The sequence below is a fragment of the Silurus meridionalis genome, chromosome 17 (genome assembly GCF_014805685.1).
Source record: "Silurus meridionalis isolate SWU-2019-XX chromosome 17, ASM1480568v1, whole genome shotgun sequence".
In the NCBI taxonomy this organism is placed as follows: domain Eukaryota; kingdom Metazoa; phylum Chordata; class Actinopteri; order Siluriformes; family Siluridae; genus Silurus; species Silurus meridionalis.
Window position 1 is genome coordinate 13,619,683 of NC_060900.1, and position 23,503 is coordinate 13,643,185.

Sequence of the window (23,503 nt, forward strand, 5' to 3'; positions counted from 1 at the left end):
CGTTTTATTTCACTCAGGAATGTTTAAAGTAATACAATTTGAATGCAAATGCAGACTGAATGTGACAGTTCGAATTTTGCCCACTTGTACATAATGTATATAATCCAGTTCTTAGCGTTATTGAATTCTCCATTAAAATAAACCTGTTCTTCCGTAAGCCTGAGTCAAGCTGTGCAAGTGGATAACTGAGAGCCTAAAAGTTTTCCCAAATTAAAATCGCTGCACATTTATCCAGCCCATTGAGTTAACAGGGTAAGTAATTAAGCCTGAGCCTGAAGCAGAACAGCCCAGAGCTGAGCTTCGGTGTTCCACGACATCGGAAGCCCAGCATTGTGCCGAATCTTTGCCACATTAAAGCCATATCTGCTCGCACACATCTTCATCTCTCTCTCTCTTTTTTTTTCCTAGCGAGTCTGTGCCAAAAGCCCTGTATGGCCTTAATGAGACCCTCTGATTTGCTCTTAAAAGTCTTTTAAGGGCTGCTGAAAAATCACCTTGGTGAGCCTGGGTAATTGAAAATGTAATGGGTGCTAAGAGATGGTAGGCTGCTTTGGTGTGGCTGCGGCTTCCTCTCGGGATTTCTGAGTATCAGACTGAAATGGAAGACCGGTAATGCTCAACATGCTGACAGAAAGGAGGACTAGGTCTTTCCTGTGTCCCTGCATGATTAGTATTAGTCTTGCTTGTATATATTCATGAAAAATCTGCTCTTTATTTATTGATTTATTTATTTATTGATCACCCACAGTCCGAATTCTCTTCTGTTGTTTGACTGCTGAATTTCTGTCAGTGTTCTAGCTCTATAATTTGCTCTGTCCTAATGTTTTAAGATCACATAATTTTTTGCAATGCCCACACTACTATCCACTTTACCTGGTTGGACTGATTTGGATTTAACATTTAGCATAATGGTTTCAACATATTTGTTAAACACTAGAGCTGTTCTCTTCCACTCATACCTTTCCATATGCCTCTGTGTTTATGGCCAGAATGGTGGTAGGTGGCTTGCAGGGTCTCTCTTCATTACTCACGATAGATATTATCGTAATAACACTTGCATCGTCTACATTTCTGAAATCTTGGAGCTTGTTTTCCTGCCCTTAATGCTTCTACTTAGCAAATCGTTCACATCGTAAATCTCTGGCATAGTAATTATTTTCTGCTACTATTTTGGACACTACAGATGGTGATTATTTGGTCATTACTACTCCATCTCCATCTTCCCTTCTTCTGAAAAGGGTAATGGACTCTAAATTATAAGCACACATGCACAAATATCCACTTCTAGGAATTTTTGTCCGGCTTTTATTCCCACCACAAAACTAAAAATGTATATAACTCAAAGTATTTGCACTATGAGATAATAATATTTTACAATGTCATTGTTGCATCTTTTGGATCTTTGCTGCTACAATAGGAAGCTGAGTACGATAATATGTAGGTGGGCCATCCACAGAAATCGTAATTGTTGATATGGAGAGGTTTTCTTTTAGATTATTTTCAGGTTAATTATGTGCCTGAGGTTTCAAAGGAAATAATAAACTGCTCAAGCCAAATATAATTGAACAGACTGTCAAAACAAAAAAATCGAATAAAAATGTTTTTGTATCACTTCATACAATTTGTCAGCTGTTTAATACCAATACAACACAGTATGCATGTATCTTGCTGCGTTGCTTTGCCTTCGGCTCGACCGTCACATCAGATAAAGATCAAATCGGGGCGTGGTTCATCTTCAAAGCTCCTCCCACTCAAAATTCTTTAGTAAAATAAATAAATAAATTGAAAAACGAAAGGAAAATAAACACGGGAAAAAAAAAATCAGTAAAAGGAAAATTAGAATAAAAAAAAATATCAATTAAATATAATTCCCATAATTGCATTTTAAAAACATTTTTAACATTTCGATTATTTTATTTTTTGCAGGTGGATTTTATTACTCAATAGGTAGTTAATACAACTTTAAAGATAAAGTCCATTGAGAGATTTTCCTACAAGCAAGTGAATTACATTGTTGGAGCTTTTCTCGAATGCAGTAATTTCCACAAAAGACTCATTTTTTCTCTTTCTAATGAAGTTATTGAGTAAAAATAAATGTTACTGAGATCCATTATACAAATCGGTCAAAAAGTGAGACGTTCATTAATGAAAAATTTTTTTTGGAAATAATTGTCATTGCCTCAGAAATACAAACTTTTTCAAAATGTCTTGATTTTTTAAACAACGTCATTAAACTAAACATTGTGAAATGAAAATAACCAGTAATTAAAAAAAGGCAACCGAACCATATATAATGTATTTGCTCATTTCAATGATATAATTTCTACGTTTACTTCACCAAGACCTAGATGTTTTCTTTAGCTTAATGCTAATGCTTTGTTGGTGTAAAACAAACAAACAAAAAACAAAAAAACAGTGATTAACATTTTATCTTGTCTTGCCTAATTTATGTTAATTGATTTGTTTGTGCTGCAACGTTTATTTCACTGTCATTAAAATTTCCCATTTTAAACCTGCAAGATAGAATCTTTTTTTTCCCCCAATTTGTTTTTTTTTATCCTCTTTCTTCTTCTTCATCTTCTTCTTCTTCTTCTTCTTGCTTCTATTCACTATGACAGTAGTTTGATGTCTTTGTGCTGCTGCCAGAGAAATAAACAGAGTCGTTTGTATTCCGGCATGTTGAACTTTTCATTGGGAAATGAATCAAGAGATTAAACAGACATGACAAGCAAACAACAGTCATTCCAGTAACTCAGTCAGACAATGTGAAGATTAAATGTATTTTTCATTGGGAATGACACAATTTTATTGCATTTTCTACCAAGAGTAAATGGCCTTCACTTGCCTTTGCTGCGGTCTGATTAATATCAAACGGCCATTTCTATGATTGGCCTGAACAAGTTTGTTTCATGTAATGTTAATAGAGGATGAAGGCACAAGATGTTGTATAAATGAATAGACTTTAGTCATCATGCACTTACACTGTGATTAGGATTTGAATCAGCACTTCATCAGTGACCGTGGGGACAAATAAAATCTTCAGGCTGAGTTTTTTCAAAATCTTGGTCTAATCTAAAGTCTTTACTGTGAAGGATTTTGTCAGAAGTTTCTAATCAGAGATAATGGATAGACTGCGCCCTGATTTGAAGATGTATTTGCCTAATATTTGGCCTTATATTTACTTTTAGTTACTTTATTGTTAGTTTGTTTATTTTTTTTTTTCCTCTATATTTTCAAAGCCAATAATCAAATACTAATAAAACAATTAACAATAACTTATAAAAGACACCATGGAGACACCAATGAGAATGTTGGACATCACATTCCAGGCTTAGTCCTCCCTTTGCTGTTATAACAACCAACAGTCTGCTGAGAAGGCGTTCCTCTAGACTTTGGAATCAGGTGCAAGAGCATTCTCGAGAAAGCCGGAGTCATCCCCAAGCTGTAGAGTTCAGGACTTTGTGCTGGACATTTGAGATCTTTATTGTTTTAATAACGTTGGATAAATGCAATAAATATAAAGAGTGATCCACAAAATATGAACATATCAGCTGTTATAGGGCAGGGTGCTGTGAAAAATGGCAATCAGTTTAAACCTATAAACATGTATTTATACTTGTAATGCAGCATTCATTTGTAAAGACAATTAAGCAAATCCGTAGACTCACATTTTCAAATTATATATATTTTTTAAAGTACAAAATAACAGTAAATCTAGGTGTAGTTTTCAGTATGCTTTTTTCCCTCTGCTTTCGGCTGCTCCCATTAGGGGTCGCCACAGCGGATCATTTGTCTCCACACCCCCCTGTCCTCTACATCTGCCTCTTTAACCCAACTACCTGCGTATCTTTCTTCACCATATCCATAAACCTCCTCCTTGATCTTCCTCTTTTCCTTCTTCCTGGTGGCTCCATCCTCAGCACTCTCCTACCGATATACCCCATGTCCCTCCTTTGCACATGTCCAAACATGCCTTCCCCACCTTGTCTCCAAAACGTCCTACATGCGCTGTCCCTCTATTAAACTGATTTCTAATCCTGTTCATCCTCGTCACTCCCAACAAAAATCTCAACATCTTTAGCTCTGCTACCTCCTGCTCCACCTCCTGTCTTTTACTCACTGCCACTGTCTCTATATCATACAACATCGCAGGTCTCACCACAGTCCTATAAACTTTTCCTTTCACTCTTGCGGATACTCTTCTATCACAAATAACTCCTTCTCCACCCACTCCACCCTGCCTGCACTCTTTTCTTCACTTCTCTAACACACTCCATTACTTTGCACTGTTGACCCCAGGTACCTGAACTCCTCCACCTTCTCCACCTCTTCTCCCTGCAACCTTTCATTCCCCTTCCCTCCATCGTGTATCTCCACCTCTCCAAGCTCTTCTCAACCTGCTCTCTACTCTCACCACAATGAGAGTTTTTCAGTATATTTTCACCCTCAATTTCTTTTAGATTTCAAGCATAAAAGCTAAGAGAGATCATTACAAAGACTAATTGGCTGGATGTTTCTTTTTGTTTTTCCGTAGTAAAATTGATGGGTCCTCTACTAAAAGAACAGATATGGATATTATTATAGATGAGAATTCTGAAATTAGACCATTATTTTAAATCAACATCATAAAAGCTGCTTTGAACTTTATCAGCTGAGCAATAAAGTCGTACCACTGCTATATAAATGAATATTACTGCAACCCCCCCCAAAAAAGATATATATACATTTCTATAAATTGAAAACAGGGCAGAACTTAAATTGGATCCATGTGGGATACATTTCTTTTTTTTATTGGAAGACAAATCTCGCATTCACACATTGAAGTTTGTTGAATAAACATTTTACTGCGGAGGCATTACAGAAATATTTATCCATCCATTCAGCACCAGCGTAGGTTTAACTGTGCAAAAATCCATTGACGAATCAATGAAACGGTCGCAGAAATGCTGGTTAGTGTCCTAATCACTAATGTTACAATAAACAAGTGAATAGAAGGATGGGATAAAGTCTGAGACCAGATCGTGTTTTTTCCCCGAATCATGTTTAAAACAGTGCTGACTGCTTTATGGATTTGGCATGTAGCCCTGGTGATAAAAACCCGTGAAGGATTTTCATGCACACTATGTGGTGATCATCCACATAAATGGTTTTGTAATGTCATGTTGGGAAGCAGGTGCTGGACTGGTTTGTGCCATTGCATGTCTTGGTTGTATACTATATTGTTAAAAGTATGTGGACACCCAACCATCTTCATTCTATGTGCTTGTTTAGCTCCGATTCCTCAGTCTGTATCCCCAATGCTGCTGTAATAATCTTAGATATTCTGAGATCTTGCCGTGTCTGTGTCCATTCATCTACAAGAGCATTAGTGACGTGTCTGGTGAGGAGGTCTGGCACCCGGTCAGCGTTAAAAGGTGGAAATGTGGGGTCGAGGTCAGAGCTGTTCACAAGTCATCTTTAGCTCTACAACTTTGGTAAAGCATGTCTTAATGGAGTTTGTTTTGTGTGCAGAGTTATCATCTGAAACATCTGGAACATGTGAACTGCAAAACTACTGCATACGGAGACATTCTGTTGTGTGCTTCCAGTTTTGGAAGGGCTTTCACGTAGGTGTGAGGGTCAGAGATTCATGAACTTTTGGTCGTATAGAGCAGTGGTCTCCAACCTTTTTTGCGCCAAGGACTGGTTTAATGTCGGACAATATTTTCACGGACCGGCCTTGAAGGTGTGGCGGATAAATGCAACAAAATAAAATGATACGACCGGCATAAAAACTGGCATTTATTAAATCTAATAATAAACATGAATCCACTGTGTTGTTTTTTGTTCATTTTGCTCGTTTGGAGGGGTTTAATTTAGCGGTAATGTATTGTGTGTTAGCGGCCGGAGCAGCCCCTTTAAGAAGGTAGTGGATGTAGGTAAGACACGTGACTGAGGCATCATGACATGCATCAAGAGTGAGTCATAGACAGATGTGGAGGTGAGAATCTGGTAATTTTCCACAATAAAACATTGTTTAGAATCAGATAATAAATAAAACGGAAATAATGTAAGTTATGTATTCTTTCTGTGCGGCCCAGTGCTAATTGAATGGGCCCGGGGGTAACGGATCACTGGTATAGGGTATATAATATCATTGGTAAATTTGGTTTAGTTATAAATGTTCATGACCATTCAACAAAACATGCAATTTATGTAACTAAAATAAATATATAAAATGCATGTATAGTAGCCTGATTATGTTTATATTAGCCTAATGATTATTATTGAAAAATTTGGAGAAACATTTAGATTTACAAAAGGTTTGGCTGCATTGATTTATATTGATTACATGCATGTCTGAAGACTGCATGGATCACAAAAGAGCTCTTATCAGGGCAATTGCATATTTAAAATAAAGTACTAAAAATATTAAATATTTATTAAAATAAACTACCTCATTAATAACTTTCTGATAATCATTTTCTAGTAACCTTTATCAAAAAAAAAAAAATAAATACACAACTTAAAATGTTAGTTTGGCTCCGGATTTTTTTTAAACCCATAAACCCAAAGATTTCAATTGGTAACCCTACAACTACTTTATTATGTGAAATTTCACAAATGCAACTGTGTTTTATAAACTTTTTGGACAAAATTGTTGGAAAAGCATTGCAACTGATATCGAAATCCCACCGAAGAATCAAGAAAAGGTGTTTTGAGGTCTTAAATTTTTTTTTACTAAAATATGGTCAATAGTTTGAACATAGTTTAATGTATTGACGAGAAATATTAGCACAAGTGTTTTTTTGGGTTTTTTTTATATAGATTGACTGTGAGCTGAATAAATGCAAAAAAAAGAATAAAAAATTTTATGTTTTTATCCATTAAGTAAATATTGTTATGTTATTGTTAAGTATTTGATGCGTATTTATTTAATTTGAATTTGTATTTGGTTTGATTTTAGTTTTATAATACGCATATTTCATTTATTAGAAACGATAAATAGGTCAGCTATAAAAATTTGAATTTACATCACTTGAGGGCCTCGACCTCACATATGCACTTTAGTGTTGTTCCTTTTTGCCCTGGATTCGAGCATTCATTTTCTTCTATTAAGCATATTGCTGATGCACTGGGGGTGTGGCCTCTGAACCTGATTTGCATAATAGTCTGAGAATCTTCAACCTGATTTAATTTTAAGTGTTATGGAAGAGCATATTGTGCTGCAGTCAGTGGTATGGTGTGTGTGTGTGTGTGTGTGTGTGTGTGTGTGTGTGTGTGTGTGCATGCTCTTAATGGAGTTTTTCTCCTGGTTTGAGCAGCTTGATTTGATTGATTTGATTGGCCATTTAGCAATAATAGTGAAAATGGTTTGGAAACTCTTATGTTTTCAAACAGTAGCAAGAAATGACAATTAGAAAAAATCTTTTATATATTTATTTTTTTTATATATATTTTTAAAAAATTTATAGGCACTAAAATCTAAATGCAAAATAAGCAAATTACTAATTTGCTTCTATTATTTGTACAATATTTAACCATGCAAATCAAGTAGATTTTGCACAAACTTTCATGATATTCATTTTACTTAGAAAAAAAGTCAAATTTAAATTATTCCCCATACTTTTATAGTTATATAATATATAACCTGTCCAACAAGTTTTATTGTAATAAAACATTTTCAAAATTTTCTTATGACTTTTTTTTTTTAGTTTTGTTTTTATTTTATTTATTTTTTGTGTGACTTCTTCTGTAGAATTTCTTCACACAGATGGAATATGACTAGAAATATTTTGAGTTGCTCACCTAAAGTGAATAAAAAAAGCAGAGTACATGTGACTAAAAAGGCACATTTTCGAGTAGACAAATTAAATTTGTCACCACTTTAAATAAAAAAAAAATAGAGTAAATAAAAAAAAATCAGTGCAGCTCCCAATGGCTACACATAGTAGGTTTGCTATTAAAAAGAGAAAGGAAGAAATTGACAGACAGAAAAAGCAGTAGTGCCTAAAACAATGCTTCATTTTCAATTCAGAAGACAAAAGTACCTAGTTGGTCTGTCAGTTTTTGATAAGTGTTTCCTTTTGACAAACGAGTGTGTGTGCGTGTGACTTTTTCACTAAACACATTAGAATTAGCCTGAATGGAAGTTGTTTCTTTGTTAGTGTGTGTGTGTGTGTGTGTGTGTGTGTGTGTGTGTGTGTGGCAGACAGTAACAATAGTGAGAAAATAAGCGAGTGCTGATGTGTAATTGAGGGAGGGTAGAGTGTGTAGGGAGGATGAAAGACGAACAGAAATAAACAAAGATCTGAGGAGTTTTTCAGAAAGCCACATCCTCGTCTGCTGAATTCTCTTCCTCCCCACACACGAGCCGGTGGAATGTGAAGTGGCAGCAGGTCCTATGGATTTGTATTATATTTTTTCCCCCTCAGTCTGCTCACGATGAGAGATGCTGGGAGATGGGAAAGCAGGCCAGGTTTCTGTCAGCGCACTCACACAGCATTGACTTGCTGCTCGTTACTACACTAAAGTGCTTGTGACTTTTTTTTTTTTTTTTTTTTTTTTGTGTGAGTAAACACAAACTCCATGTGGAGGAAGAGGAAGGACAGTAAGGACAGAGCGTGTACCTGTTTTATTACATGAGCAGTCCAACACAAACACCTCCTGCTCTTTCTGTGATTTATGAACAGCATAAATATGATTTAAAGCTTCTTTAAAGACATTAAAGACAACTGCCAATTGTAAAAGTCTTGTATTAAATGTTTTGTCATAAAATGTCAAGTCTTTTTTTGATTGCCACATCACCTGACAGGGGATTTTTTTTAAGGACAGTGATGTTAAATACATTTAAAAGAGAAGATTTTGTGTGTGTGTGTGTGTGTGTGTGTGTGTGTGTGTTTGTGTCTTTGTAAGAATTTTTTTCTTTTTTTGTTCACTGAGATGTATTTGTTCCTCTGAGTCACAAATCCACATTTAAAACTAGAAGGGGTTGATTGATAACTTGATCAATGGCCCTGTCATGCGAAATCTAACACTTCCGATGTATTCCGATGGAAGAAGCGTTTATTTCGAATGTCTTGGAGACGTGGGGTGCCAGAAACACGCAGAGTTGTGACTATTATGAGATTTTACAAAGGATTTGATGAGATAAAGAACGGAAATGAAGCAAGTAGGTACTTTCCTAATGAGAATAAAACCAACTCCTCTTTTATTCCTCCGCGAAATCGGAAAATGGGTAATGGCTTTCGGGGTCTGCTGTTAAGACGTCAATTATGCCGTGCGTTAACTGTAAAAGGCATAGAAGATGATGTGAGCTCATGGAGGCCAGATTGAGGTTGGGTCATGCATGCAACAAATACTACTACTAATGCTAATAATAATAATATTAATTATGATGCTGTAATAGCGCTTGCCAGGATCTTGTTCTATTTCTAGTCTTTTTGATTTTTGTATCTGTTCAGATTTATTTCAATCTGTTTCTGGATGGTTTCATTGCGGTCCAGCGGGTCGACCGTCCCTTCTTTGTTCCCGAACGTTGTATAGAGTGTTTTTTTTTTTTTCTTTCCCTTTTTACCAGTGAGTGGATGGGCAACTCTAAATTGCCCTTAGGTGCGAATAAGTGTGTGTAAAATTCGTACATGGTGCACTTTGTTGTGCTCAATCCAGTCAAAAGTTTTATCACTTTCAAAAAGTGTGCAAAAAGAAAACAAATGCACTCCAGAGAGCTTCTGTTCCACTATTTGCCCAATGACTTTTGTTGCAGCGAAGTGTTTCAGTAAAAGCTGGAAAACAGGAGCATTTACTTACACAGTGCTTTTGAATCTAAAGGTAAAACCATGATAATGGTTTAAATACTTGATAGTTGTGAAGTCAACAACGTAAAAAAAACACTTTTCCAATGTTATCGCCTGTGATGCTTTTGTTTCTGAAAAATTAGTCCTTTTTGCTTACGTGCCCCACCTGATGTAGCTCATTCAGGGCCTGATGACTGTCTCGTATCTGAACCCAGGATTAATGGTGTAGAGAAAAAGAGCTGCAGGATTAGTTTAATTCTTGCTAATTTCCTGACCGATGATTTGTTGAATTAGCTCAATAAAGCTTGGTATTTTGACATTTTTGGCTTGGCTGTAACCCTGAACCATATGCTGAAGATGAATGAGTGTTTAGGGAGGTTATTTTCCTGCTGGCTTTTGGGATAAAGACTCCTCTTTGTGGTCGGAGTAAGAATAACTGTAGGGTCATTTAGCATCTGTAATTCGATTCGCTTTAGGAATGACAACAGTCCGAGCGCGTTCATACAACAGATCATGTCTCAAACGTTCTTAAATATCAGACTTAATATTTAGAGAGAACGTAGCGTTATACGAATATTCATGCGCCTGCCTCCGGTGATTACTGTGATCAAAGCTTTGAACATATTTTCTGTCTGTCCTCTTATTATCTTATTTCATATCATATTTTTCATCTGCGGAACACTTGAGCGGAGAGAAGCTTGTGAGGCAAGTTTCAGTTTATCTTCCTGTCGGGTTTCGAGATACAAACTCGCCTCGGCGTCCGGAAATCAACACATTAACCAACTGCACTTTGTCACAATGCACATAGAAATGCTAAACGCTCAAGATCTTCAAGAACTTTCTTCTACAAACGTAGTTCACTCGTCATTTTCCCCCTGCTGCGTTCTTTCAGTCACTGTAATCTTTTAGCATGAGTAAGAGAACCAGCAATAAGTTTACCCTCATTCAGTAATTGTTGATAAATCGTCTGTATAAACACTGGAAGATTACTCTTATATAATAGAACATTATATAACAGTAGTATAAAACATATAAAAACTTCTGTTTCTTAATAAACTAATATTTTCTCTGGATATCAGTGGACCCGGAGGGAGCTAATAGATTACTGTGATTGCAGCAGCATGTAGAAAGTAGGACAGATAAAGCCGACACGGTGATTTGCAGGTTTATCTTGTGATTGTTTCGAACGTTTGTGCTGCACTTTAAGGACTAGGCTTCAGTGCGGCATGGCCAGAACTAGTTTCTGAGGCAACGCGGTGATTTTTCAACTTTGTATTTTTTCCCTATTAAAAATTTTGACAAATGGCAACGTTTTATTACAAATGAAAAATCGGTTCACTCCGGTTTAAAGGTGATTTAAGGCAAAATCTTAGGACACGTTTTAGGCCAGATCTCCACCACAAAGTCGTTCAAAGCTTAAGTTTCTCTTGTTTTAAACAATGTTTATTATCCTTTAATCTACCGAAAGAAAGGGATTGAAATGCACCCCATCGTCCTGTTTAAAGCTAATGTTTATTCAAGCATCAGCACATCGACTCCGCACTGATAAATATTTTTGAGAATTATTACAAAAAGGCTATAATGCAATCAGCACATGTTCAAGGTCAGCCGGTCTTCCCGCTGCGCTGTAGAGGACCCCGGCATTACTCGCTGCTAAAAGTCGACTGCTGAGTTTGCTAATTAGTGCTGTGGTGTTAAGTGATAAATATTCCCTGTGGCATAATTATGGCTGGTTTCAGGTTTTGCGGTGTAGGGAGGAAGGGGGGAGTTTGGGATGAGGGGGGCTGAGGTTCGGAGCACGTTGTGTTTCCAAGCCCACTAATGAGACTCCTTACATTGTCGGAAATGCTATTCTAGAAACTTTTCTAAGGGGAATACACGTGCACACCTACACTTACACTAGACTTGTCTTCTAAACCCCATTAACTTACACATCTACTGTACACCAATGGTTCATATTCGTACACACAAATGTGGACCTTCAAAAACAGTTTGATAGGTTAAATTCGCAGGTTGAACCATTTCTTAAACCTTCACTGTACAATCCATGTTAAGTTTTTAATTGTATCTGCGTAAACGCCGTTACTCTTCACAGTTCTGTACCCGGAAACTGCTTTATAACCACATCGGTATCAGGCAGGAGGAGACAGCTTCTATTTTGAGTCGGGTTTCTCTCGGGGCATTACCCGCACGTCATCTGAAAGAGGATTTTTTTTTTTTACTTGCCGTTGTGGCTCGCTCGTTATGATCTAACCCTTCATCCAGATTTCTGTAAACTTGCAGTTTTGACAGTTCCTGTACCAAATGAAAGCCGGGCGCTGCACGCATCACGTTTAAAGACGCTGCTAGATTGAAAAACCTTTATAACTTAACTTTTTTAAACCAATTTTTCCGAAATGTTTTTACACACTTTCTCCGAGTTGTCTTGCTTCTTTACAAAGTAGTGTACAGTGATTAACAAAATGTCATTAATATGTAATATGTGTATATGTCGAAGCGGCAGCTCACTAGTTCAGATCCCAGCACAGCCGAGCTAAAAATGAAACGTGCATACCATTTTTCCAGGTATAATTTTTTATTATGTGAATTGTTTTTGTTCCCTGGTATGCAAATTGTCTGACTATTTCAGTTGCATATTTTGGTGTCTGGTATAACATTGTAACTTGGGTCAATGTATGTAAGTATTTCTGATAACGGTACTCTGCTGTAGCGCTTGTTAACACCATGTTAATGATGTTTGTGTTACAGGTTAGAGAGGATTTACTGCACGGTGTGTGCTCGCTGTGTATTAAGCAAACACCTGCTACCTTTTCATTTGAAACCAAAAAAAAAAAAAAAAGTTTTTTGTGGTGTTCATTATAAGTTTCCCTGCGAGTCCGCATCAGTCTAATAAACGACGCTAGCTTTCCATGAGCTTGTTCCAGGCACAAACATTCCTCCCTCCCCTGCGTGGAGGCTTTTCACACATGGGTAAAGCACTCAATTAACCTGATTGATCACCCTCCAATTGACCCGTGGAGAACGAAGGCAATCCATCTCATTGATAAAGCTGCACAAATTAGCTGGGCTCCGAACCCCGGCGTGTTTGTTCAGTCAGCCCCCATGTATCCAGCACTATTTATTTTCTCATCCCAGAGTGCTTTTCTTCTCCTCAGGTGGGAAGAGCTGGAACGCAAGGAAGGAAGGAAGTAAAGACAGAAAAAGCGATGGAGTCTGTGAGAAAATGGGCAATCAGCAGTTTTGATGCCTTGTTGCAGTTTCTTTTCATATCCTTCAGGGAGGAAAATGGCCAACTTTACCATCTCATTAAAAACCACAATAAAGCTGCACAACAGGCCTTTTGTCTTTGCTGTGCAAGTGGGCGGTATTAAGCACCAACACTCGGTTTAACGTGGCCGCTCCCGATTCAGAAAACTTAAACGTAGAAGGGTTGAAGGATTTGTCGAGCTTTGGGGGTTTCAAAATGTAACCAATCACCACACACACACACACACACACAGAGCTCTATTAGTGTTAATAGTGACGTGTAGGGCAGGTAGTAACTTTAGACAGAATATGATTGGGCATTTAAGATGTCACAGCTCACTTTCCAGAGGTCGGCATGCACGGCAAGTGTTTTAGAAAGTATGAAGGTGAACTGCTTTAACCACAAACACCAAAGCAGATGTGAGATGGAAAATCAACATCGAAAAATGCTGTTGTGCCCTTTGTGCACTGTGCACAGCTTAAAGTTCACGACATGATGATGATGATGATATTATAGCACTGTATTTAAAGCCAGAGAAATAGACAACAATGCAATAATATATGGAGAGAATAATACATATACATACACATACAAACCAGGCATAACCTAATGACATTGTAATACTATGACTGGTCAGTGAACGACACTGATGATCTTAGTGGGTGGGATTTATTAGGTGAAAATTTTGTTCTCAAAGATGTGTTAAAAGCAGGAAAAATGGGCAGATTTAAGGATTGAGTGAGTTTGACAAGGGCCAAATTGTGATGTCTAGACGACTGGACCAACCTTCTCCAAAACTGCAGCTCTTGAGTGGGGTTCCTGGTTTGAGTGGTCAGTATCTATCAAAAGTGGTCCAATGAAGGAACAGTGGTGAAACTGGCGACAGGGTCATGGGCAACCAAGGCTATCCGATGTGCAACTTGTATAGCAGTACAGATTTACTATTCTCTGAAAATAACTTAACATACAAGCATTATTGTCTGAATAACTGGCAACAAAGTGAGTACACATATTTTGTGTGAGCATGTGCATGGAATTCACCAGAGCTGCACAGGTTGTTGCTGGGCATCTCTTCCACTCCTCCATAATGACATCACAGAGCTGCTGGATGTTAAACACATGGTGCTTCTCCACCTTCCACTTGATGATGCCCCACAGGTGCTCAATAGGGTTCAGGTCTGGAGACATGCTTAGCCACTCCATCAGCTTCAACTTAAGCTTCCTCAACAAGGCAGTTGTCATCTTAGTGGTGTGTTTGAAGTTATTATTATGTTGGAAAACTGCCATTTGGCTCAGTATCTGAAGGGAGGAAATATTCTGCTTTAGAATGTCAGATGACATGTTGGAATCCATGTTTCCACTTAATAAACCACAGCTACCCAGTACCAGCAGCACTCATGCAGCCCCAGAGCATGATGCTACCACCACCATGCTTGACAGTAGACAAGACACAATTTTCTTGGTACTCTTCAACAGGGTGTCGCCACACATGCTGGACACCATCTGAGCTAAACAAGTTTATCTTGGTCTCATCAGACCACAGGACATGGTTCCAGTAATTCATGCTCTTGGACAGGTTGTCTTCAGCAGACTGTAAGCAGACTTTAATGTGAGCCAGCTTCAGAAGAGGCTTCTTTCTGGGATGACGGCCATGCAAACACCGACTTCTTGCAATGTGCTGCATATGATCTGAGCACTGACAGGCAGACCTTCCGGTCCTGCAACCTCTAAAGCACTTCTGCAGCACTCATGCGTCTGTTTTTTCAAGCAGCTTCTGCACCTTCTTTGATGAACCCTTGCGAGGCCTGTTCCAAGCGATACCCGTCTTGTAAAACCTCTGTATGATCCTGGCCACTGTACTGTAACTCAGTTTCAGTGTGTTACTGATCTTCTTATAGTTTGGGCCTCTTTGTGAAGAGCAACAATTCAAATTCTTAAACCCTCAGAGAGTTCAGTGCAATGAGGTGCCATGTTGAACATCCAGTGGTCAGTATGAGAGAATTGTACTTAAAGCACCAAATTTTAACTGCTCTAATACAAGATGCCCACATTTGTATGGTCCTGTCAAGCAGACACAAACATGAACATGATGAATAGGTTGTGGCTTTGCATGGTTACATGACATACAGCTGTTATCACTTAGGGTGTACTCACTTTTGTTGCCATCTATTTTGACAATAATGGCTGTATGTTAAGTTATTTTCAGAGGACAGTAAATCTATACTGCTATACAAGCTGCACACTGACTACTCTAAAATATATCCAAGTTTCATTTCTTTAATATTGCCCCTTGAGAAGATACTAAAATGGTTGTTGAAATATGAGATAGTGTGTGTGTGTGTGTGTGTGTGTGTGTGTGTGTGTGTGTGTGTGTGTGTGTGTGTGTGTGTGTGTGTATGTATGTATGTATGTATGTATGTATATATTTATATATTTATTTATTTGGAGGACTGTTTAATGTTTGTCACTACTTTAAAAAAAAGCAAATGAAAGAATCCTTTCCCTAAATATTTGAGTTTTAAGACCAGAATGATGCATTTCAGTGGCCCCACTGTAACTGGAATAAAAGATGCTGATCTGGGGGTGTGATCTGTTTGGTTCTGAGTGATTTTAGATTATACGCCTATCTTTCTTCATTTCTCTTTACGGTTTTTCTGTCTCTTTTCGAGGGGTTTTTGGACTTTCTTCTTTGTGCGCGTACGTCCTGTCCTTATTCACGCAGTCTCTCTAAATCTGTCATCGCTCTGTCTTGGTTAATTGTGATTTTGGCTGGTGTATGGGCTGGGGCTGTGGTGCTTGTTAATTCTGTAGTAATGAGACAGAGATGCTGAATTCAAGCCAGATGTGCCTTTTTTTTTTAAAGCAGATGCGTTTAAAGAGAATATCGAAAGCATAACCATAAAACCACAGAGATGTAACATAGCTAAGAACCCTGACATGGCTGATCAATGATCCAGAATGTGATTTGTCATGTTTCGCCTAACTTTTTGGGCTCTAGTTGCAGGAAACCTACCGCTTGTGTGAAACATGAACTGTCATGCTTGGTTATTTATTAGGTAGAAATGCGTTATGAAGTCATTTTGTAGAAGAAAAGAAGATAAAGAAAAAAGAAAATATCCTCAACGTCATTTTGTCTATATTCATATATAGGATACAAAAGATAGACTCGTTTATTATAGTATATGAATGCAATCCACAATTATCTGGTAAACTATAAGGCAGAAGTAAAAATGTCTGCCCAAAGCACCAAAAGTGGACTCATTTTAACATGGTTAATGTTTAATGTTGTTTTACAAGTCATTTAATTTTACACTTGCCAAACAGGAGATAAGGAGAGTCCTCTAAGCATCAGAACAGGTCAGGATCTTGGATTAAAAAAATTCGCTTAGTTTTCAGATTATTTGCGGGCTCGTGGCACCGCATACACTCAAACTTCATCACTATTACAGTTTGTAAATGTGTACAGTTGTGGCTGTTACAAAACACGCTGAAGTGAAGTCTTTATCGACATCGTACATACATTCAATACACAAAAAACAATATATTGACAACAATTATTGGGACACCTGATTTTCCCAGCCATACGTGGTTCTTCCCCCGACTGTTACTACGATGTTGGAGGCACACAATTGTACAGGCAGCATGAAATTTTCCTCTTTACTTAGGAGAGCAAAACATTTTCCAGAATGACAATGCACCTGTGTACATAGCCAGCCCTATGAACTTGGTATTTTACATGGTTGGAGTGGAATATCTTGAGAAACCTGCTGTAAAGTAACCCTACTGAACATCTTTAGGAGAAGTTGGAAGGCTGACTGCACCCCAGACCTCCTCACTTCTACATCAGAACCTGACCTTACTAACTGGATGAATCTCAACAAGCACACTCCAAAATCTAGAGGTTAATATCACAGCAAATGGTAACTTAATGTCAAATATGGTGTTTAAAAAGCACATATGGATCTTGTAGTCAGGTGTCCACAAACATTTGTCCTCATAGCGTATATACTATATATACAGTGGTCTCCCTGAAAATCTGTGAATTTTGGACGCACTTTTGCAGCCCCTATGGTACCTTATTGAATTCATCTAGACATTGTCACTTTATAAATGTAACAGTGTGCAGTATTTGACCAAAAACATAGTTTAAAATGTTATTCCTAACGTTCCTGAACATTCGGTCCCGCTGCGGATTCCTGCAAATTTTAAGATAATACGCAACTTGCTGTTAGTTAGGTTTCAAATTAGAACAAATTTTCTGAGCCGCAAGTTACGAACTGCAAATTATCGGGGGTTGACATATAAATATATAATACTCCCACAACCTACCAATAAAAAAACAAAAAACAATGCTTATTCAATTATTGATTTTAATGTTTAGTATTTTAGTTTGATTCACATTTTCAATGCACATATTCATGTCAGGTATATGTTTATTAAGTAACCCTTTATGCATGCATGATTAATTATGCGCATAACCAATCGCAAACATTTCGAACGCTTTATAAATGCAAACGTTTACTTATTAAACATCCTGAGCTGTTTCTTCAGTTTAGGTAACCCCCCACACACACCTCCATTAATATGAATGCTCACACCTTTCCTAATGTGCATATTTGTGCATGTCTGCTTCCTGCCTCACTCGTCATCCATCTGCTGTGCAAATGTACAAAAACTGGAGAAAAATAAGGGATTTTATGCACTGTAATGATTACTTGCCTTTTTTTGCCTTTCTGTTTAAAAATAGGCTGTTGATGCATGTTTTTTTTTGTTTTTTTGTGTTGGAATTTAAAAAAAAAATTGTTTTGGTCTATTTTTGATTGTATATGAAACAAGGCAGTGCTTTTTTTTAATTTGCTGTTTTTTGTTAGAGCTGTGAGACTGAATTTGCTAACAGAACATAGGTAATCAGATGGCTGTTGAAATTCACGGCAAATATGAATCACAATGGGACCTTTATACTGCGAGATCCTTTATATTCATCTCATATGTGCATACAAGTTATCTGGTTGCACGACATTGTTCTATGGCACATATTGTGTCGACTTGACGAATCTAATTCCCGCGCTCTGTACGCATTTAGCCAATTACTGGCTCCAGAGTTCGGCACTCTATAAAAGCCTGTCTACGTTTGTGCTTTGATTTTGAAATCAATTAGATCAGCGTTGAAGGGTTGATGAATTAAAAGCACTCTTCATTAGAACCATTAATCACACAGCGAATCTTGTGTTGCTGAACATGAAAGCACTAGGGTGTGTCTAGACAGTGCTGATGGAGGGGCGAGGGGTGTGAAAAAACACAGAGTCTTTCCTTTCTCCCCTTTCTCCATCGTTATGTCTGCTCTCGAGCTTTTTCCCCCTGCCTTTGTCTTCCCCCTCTTATTTTCTCCCGCCCTGTCCTATTCTTTCTCCTCCCATTAGTTTTGGATCTCCACCGCACAGCGTTGGCTCTGTGGCTCTGTGGCTCAGTGCAGATTGATTTCAGATTTATAGACAGTGACACCCATAGCAGGGAGAAGGAGGTGGGGGTGAGCTCCACATTGCCTCGCTGCTTTCAGCCCTGTCCATCACTCAGCGCTCGGAATTGACCCAGTGCCTTTTATTCTCTCTGCCCTATACAGTGTGTAACATCACAGCCTTTCTGTCTTTGCTCACTGTGCATCTGAGGTGTAAGATTACACCATGTCCTCGCCCGCACACAAAAAAAAGGGACGTGTTGTGTATGTCAGAGGGGAAACGTGCACTCTAGAATAGGGAAGTCCCCAAAGTTACGATGGCGATGTGTTACGATGACTCTATCATAACCTAAATAAATTAAATATACGTAAATACAGAGTTTTTTTACCTAATACAGAGTCTTAAATAATGCTGTACTTTAATATGTTGTTAATTAAACAAATTACAGTACATAGTTTAGAAAAAAAGAGTAATTTACACTTGTGTTACAATTATTTGACTGTGTGTGTGTGTGTGTGTGTGTGTGTGTGTGTGTGTGTGTATATATGTGGCAGTGGGCGAAGCATCATAACGCCTGTATTTCTAGACTTTCTATTATAGACCATGCTGAATGTCTCTTACCTTCTTCCTGTTTGCAGGTGACTGACAGATCATTGCAGGCGTTTGCAGAACACTGTCCAGAGCTGCAGTTTGTGGGCTTCATGGGCTGCTCGGTTACCTCACAGGGAGTCATACACCTAACCAGGGTAAGTGATGTCACACTAAGTCCCAAATATCCCAAACATCTTCACTAATCAACACTGCTGTTGGTCGAGTTTCAAAAAGCCTTGCTTGCGTCACATGCAAGTCTGGTTTCTTGCAAACTTACAAACACTTCTGACATTTCAGAAGGGAAGAAAGTAGGGAGACATTTGCCAGCAATCAGGCGAATTCCACCACACGCATCGCACATCAGAGTGGAGTCCTACCTCACACCACAGCGAAAAACGCCTTCCTCACAGATCACTCAAACTCTGGTTGAAGTTTTCTCCTTTACTTTTAAATCTCATTAGAGTGTAATGAGGTGAATCGTAAAACATAGAAGCTGGGAGAACACCCTGCTGGTTGTGCATTACCATGCTAATGAGAGCCGATGCTGTGGTTGAAGATATCTCCCTCATGGTCGCATCAAACGCCGAGCTGTAATTGTCTAAATGGGATTGATAAGATAGATAAGAGTGTGTGTTTGTGTGCTTGTCCTCATTCTCTTTTCCCACAATGGAGTCCAGGATTAATAACAACCACTAGACAAGTTGTTGGAGGTCAGCTGACCAATAAAGTCCACATTTATTAGTAGCAAAATGTCTTAATTGCTGTAGTTATTTATTTTATTGGACCTCGTCGTCGTAATGGAAATAATGTAGAGTTCATTGTGACAACGTGTTTATTCACAAATCTTTCGAATGGCTGTTCGTAATATAAAGTTGGGTACCGTAAAAGGAAATTAAACCCGAAAGCAGCGCAGACATTGCTTACCTCAGCCGCACTTTTATCGAAAGCTCAGCCTCGGGGGCTGGAAATAAACTGCCGCGTGTCTCGTTTTCACGGGGACTTCCTAAACATATCATTGCATTATATAATTCACCTGGTGGCAGCATTTATGTAGCATAACAATTATTGAAATGAGGTCGCACATTCACCTCGCATTGGCATTCTCATTTTCTCTCTCTCTCTCTCTCTCTCTCTCTCTCTCTCTCTCTCTCCGGATTTTTATTTCCATTTCATTTAGTGCCAGAATTCTGAATGGGAAATTAGCTTACTCTCCACCAGAGGGACCTGCTTTATTCAGCATATCACAGTTCAAACCCCTCATTCCCCATTCCTTCGGCGTCGGCTGGTCCTTTTCCACTCTGCGTATCCTGTTTTTGAACAACCTCAAAATAAAATGTGTATGAGAACGAGCCAGAGAGAGACGCAAAAGACGACTCTTAATATGCCGAATATGCGATTTGGAAATTTGAGTTAAGAAAGGGGCAGTAGGTGTTCTGCAATTCTTTACATCCAAAAGCAACTTCATGTGCTTTAACAGAAATGCGTGTTTTTTTTTATGAAAACTCGGGATTCAGTGTGAGCGGATTATTGTAGTTTATCGTCGAAAGCGATACGTGTGATATGTGCTTGTTAACTCTGCCCTCTTTATAATGCCCTGTTTATAATGCCCTGTTTATAATCCCCTGTTTATAATGCCCTGTTTGGAGAGCAAATCTTCCATTTCGCATGTTCTCGAATCTCGTACCTGTAAATACGCCTCCGTCTTTCTCGGGCTGTTAATGATCTATCTCCACAATCATTCAAATCCGCCATCAGTCTCATCCATCATCATCATCCGCAGAAATGAGTCTCATTCAGGAACGGAATTTTTGATGACTCTCCGGGCCAAGGATCTACCTGCCTTCATAATCAGAACTGTCGCCTCGTGCTTTGAAAAGTCATCAAAAAAGAAGTCTATTGCTTTTTTATTCACTTTGCATATCTCTCGCCTTTAATTTGCATCGAGTCCTGCTTCCTAAGTGTGGCACCAATCTGATTTGAGTGAAGGAGATTAAATCCGAGCAGACAAGCCGTTATATAGAGCTCTGCTGTAGACACTGACCTGTTACTCAAAATACGCATTGAGTAAAATCTTAAACTTTGTGCCGTTCTTCTACTTCAGTGCTCTTTTCATATGTCCACCAAGGAGCGCTGTTATTTTCCAGCACTGCCCTGATGTATGTCTGTTGTTTTTTTTTTGTTTTTTTTGTTTTTTCCCCCCAAAAGGAGAACAGGAAATTTGATCCATCGGCGCAACCCTGAGAAAATAAATCGCCGTCTTGTTCAATCCGAGTGTTGCGAAGTCTTTACGGCTGTATTAATGAACGTATTGATGTGCGTTTTCATCTTGGACTTTTTTGTAACGGATACGGAGCATGAAAGGTTTCTACGGATGTTGGTTTTGCTTCCTGAGCGTGTTCTTGCTCCTTTGCATCTCACAGAGGAGATTAAGTGGCACCTCAGAGAGGAGTTGGGGAGAGGTCATACATGGGTAATGGATGCTGGAGGAGGTGTGTGGATGGACAAAGCAGAGGCAGCTGGCAGAAAAAAAATGGACGGAGACCATCTCCATTAAACTTTAGGAGGTTTCCGTTTTCTTTACCCAGTCTGAACTCTGGCCTTCAAGCCTACGCGCTTTTGCTTTCCTTTTTTTCTTTTTTTTGTTTTTTTGCTAGATGACTGCCAGGACTCATCTATTCTGTTGGATCACATGCATATAGGTGCTGTATTTAAAAAAGAAAAAAAAAAAAGGTTGGGGTTGGAGGAGCAGGAGACACTGCTTGAATTGACTTTCATAACTTGGAGCCCTGCAGCTTTGCATTGGCACACATATAGATTTAATATAGCATCTCCCCCTTCTTCACTCTACTGCACATACCTCCGTCATTTGGAAGTGATTATCACACGGTCTGTGAAAGCGTCTTTAACAGGCAGCTTTAGCCAAAAACCCTTCACTTTGTTCTTTCGGGATGTTTTAGATGGCCCTTCATCTTAATGGCTCTGTCTTGACTTCACTTACCCATCAATCTCACACACTCCCTCTGGAATTCTGATATTATACTCAGATGGGAACGAAACAAAAAAAAGGAGAGCAAAAACAAAAGCCCAAGGAGCATTTTCTGAAAGCATCACGACTGTGACAGTAATAACAGATTGTTTTTTTTGTTTTTTTTTCCATCTTTGCCAGCTCTGTTCTTAATTTGCGTCTGCTTTGCTTCTTGTAAAGTGATCAAACGAAACGAGGAGCTCTCTGGCGAGAATCTAAGCCGAACTTTGGATTTCTCAGGGACGGCTCTCAAGCGCTGGCTGTGCAGGCCTGATATTAAAAAGGCTAATCGACCCTGACAATTGAATTTCGGGGGTTTGGCTCATGATTTGAATATATTACGCCTCACCTTTACATTCATTTATTCGTCTCCTGTAACTGCTTTATCCCAGTGGATACAGCGCTTATCCTGGGAAGACCGGGTGTGAGGTGGGAGTACGCTCGGGACAGGAGGCCTGTATCATGCACATACATACATACATATTCACATCTATAGTCCATATTGCATGATTTTTTGAGGAGATGGAAGAAATCACACCGACAGTAACCTGAGCTCAAGGTCGAGCTGGGGACACTGAAGCTGTGAGCGATGTGAGGTGCCCAATTACTTTGTGAAATACTAGTGAACTGGATGAACATCTCCACACATACAGCCTGGATGCCACACAGAGTTCTCGTCAATTCAGTGCAGTCCTGAAACATATCACTACTTGAAGACATGCTGAAGAAGCTGGTGTGGTTGGTGGTGGTCTGTGGGTGTTTGGGAGACATCTTGGTAATTGGGCCTTGGTCCCTCCAAATCTTTCTATCTCCCTCTCTCTCCCTCTCTCTATGTCACTGGTTAGAAAAGACCACCCGTCTCTTATCTCATGTTCCTGACTGGAAAAGGCAAAAATAAACAGGCTGCCAGTGGCCTTTGAGCCACCCTTGCATGGAGCGATAACCCCCATAATACACAGGGGATGAAGAAACAAGTAGCAGTGGCACCACAGAGAAGGCTTGGAATTATTCTAATCATTTTATTCACAGCCAACGGCTAAAGGAAGAAAGGATTTCTGCAGCGCTTTAAAATTAGCAAGGAAAGGAAAAAAAAAAAAATCTAGCTTTCTCGGCTGATTCTTCAAACCTACGTAAACGAGACGGGGGGCAGAGAGTTTAGAAAAGGCTGCAGCTAGGTTTCTCAAAAGGCTTTTATTATAAATGTCACCATACTTTAGTCCCATTTCAGCACTGCTGAGAACATGAGGTGATGAAGCCCAAGTGAAAATCAGACACACAGGCCTAAGAGACGCAGCGTTTTAATTTTAAACACAGCTGTGAAAAAAAAGAAAGATCGTCTCCTAATATATTCTATTATATATAAAAAAAAAATCTAAACTGGATCAACAGTGTAAATGAGAGTTCAAGA

General features: G+C 38.7%; 1 protein-coding gene across 3 annotated transcripts in view; it reads left to right on the top strand.

The window, feature by feature from the left end:
* Nucleotides 1–23,503, top strand: part of fbxl17 (F-box and leucine-rich repeat protein 17) — a 235,068-nt gene that overhangs the window by 46,834 nt on the left and 164,731 nt on the right. For all 3 annotated transcript variants that reach the window (XM_046871166.1, XM_046871165.1, XM_046871164.1), the window contains one exon: nucleotides 19,118–19,225. In XM_046871166.1, coding sequence (XP_046727122.1) covers nucleotides 19,118–19,225 — 108 coding nt within the window. The remainder of the gene's footprint in view (nucleotides 1–19,117; nucleotides 19,226–23,503) is intronic.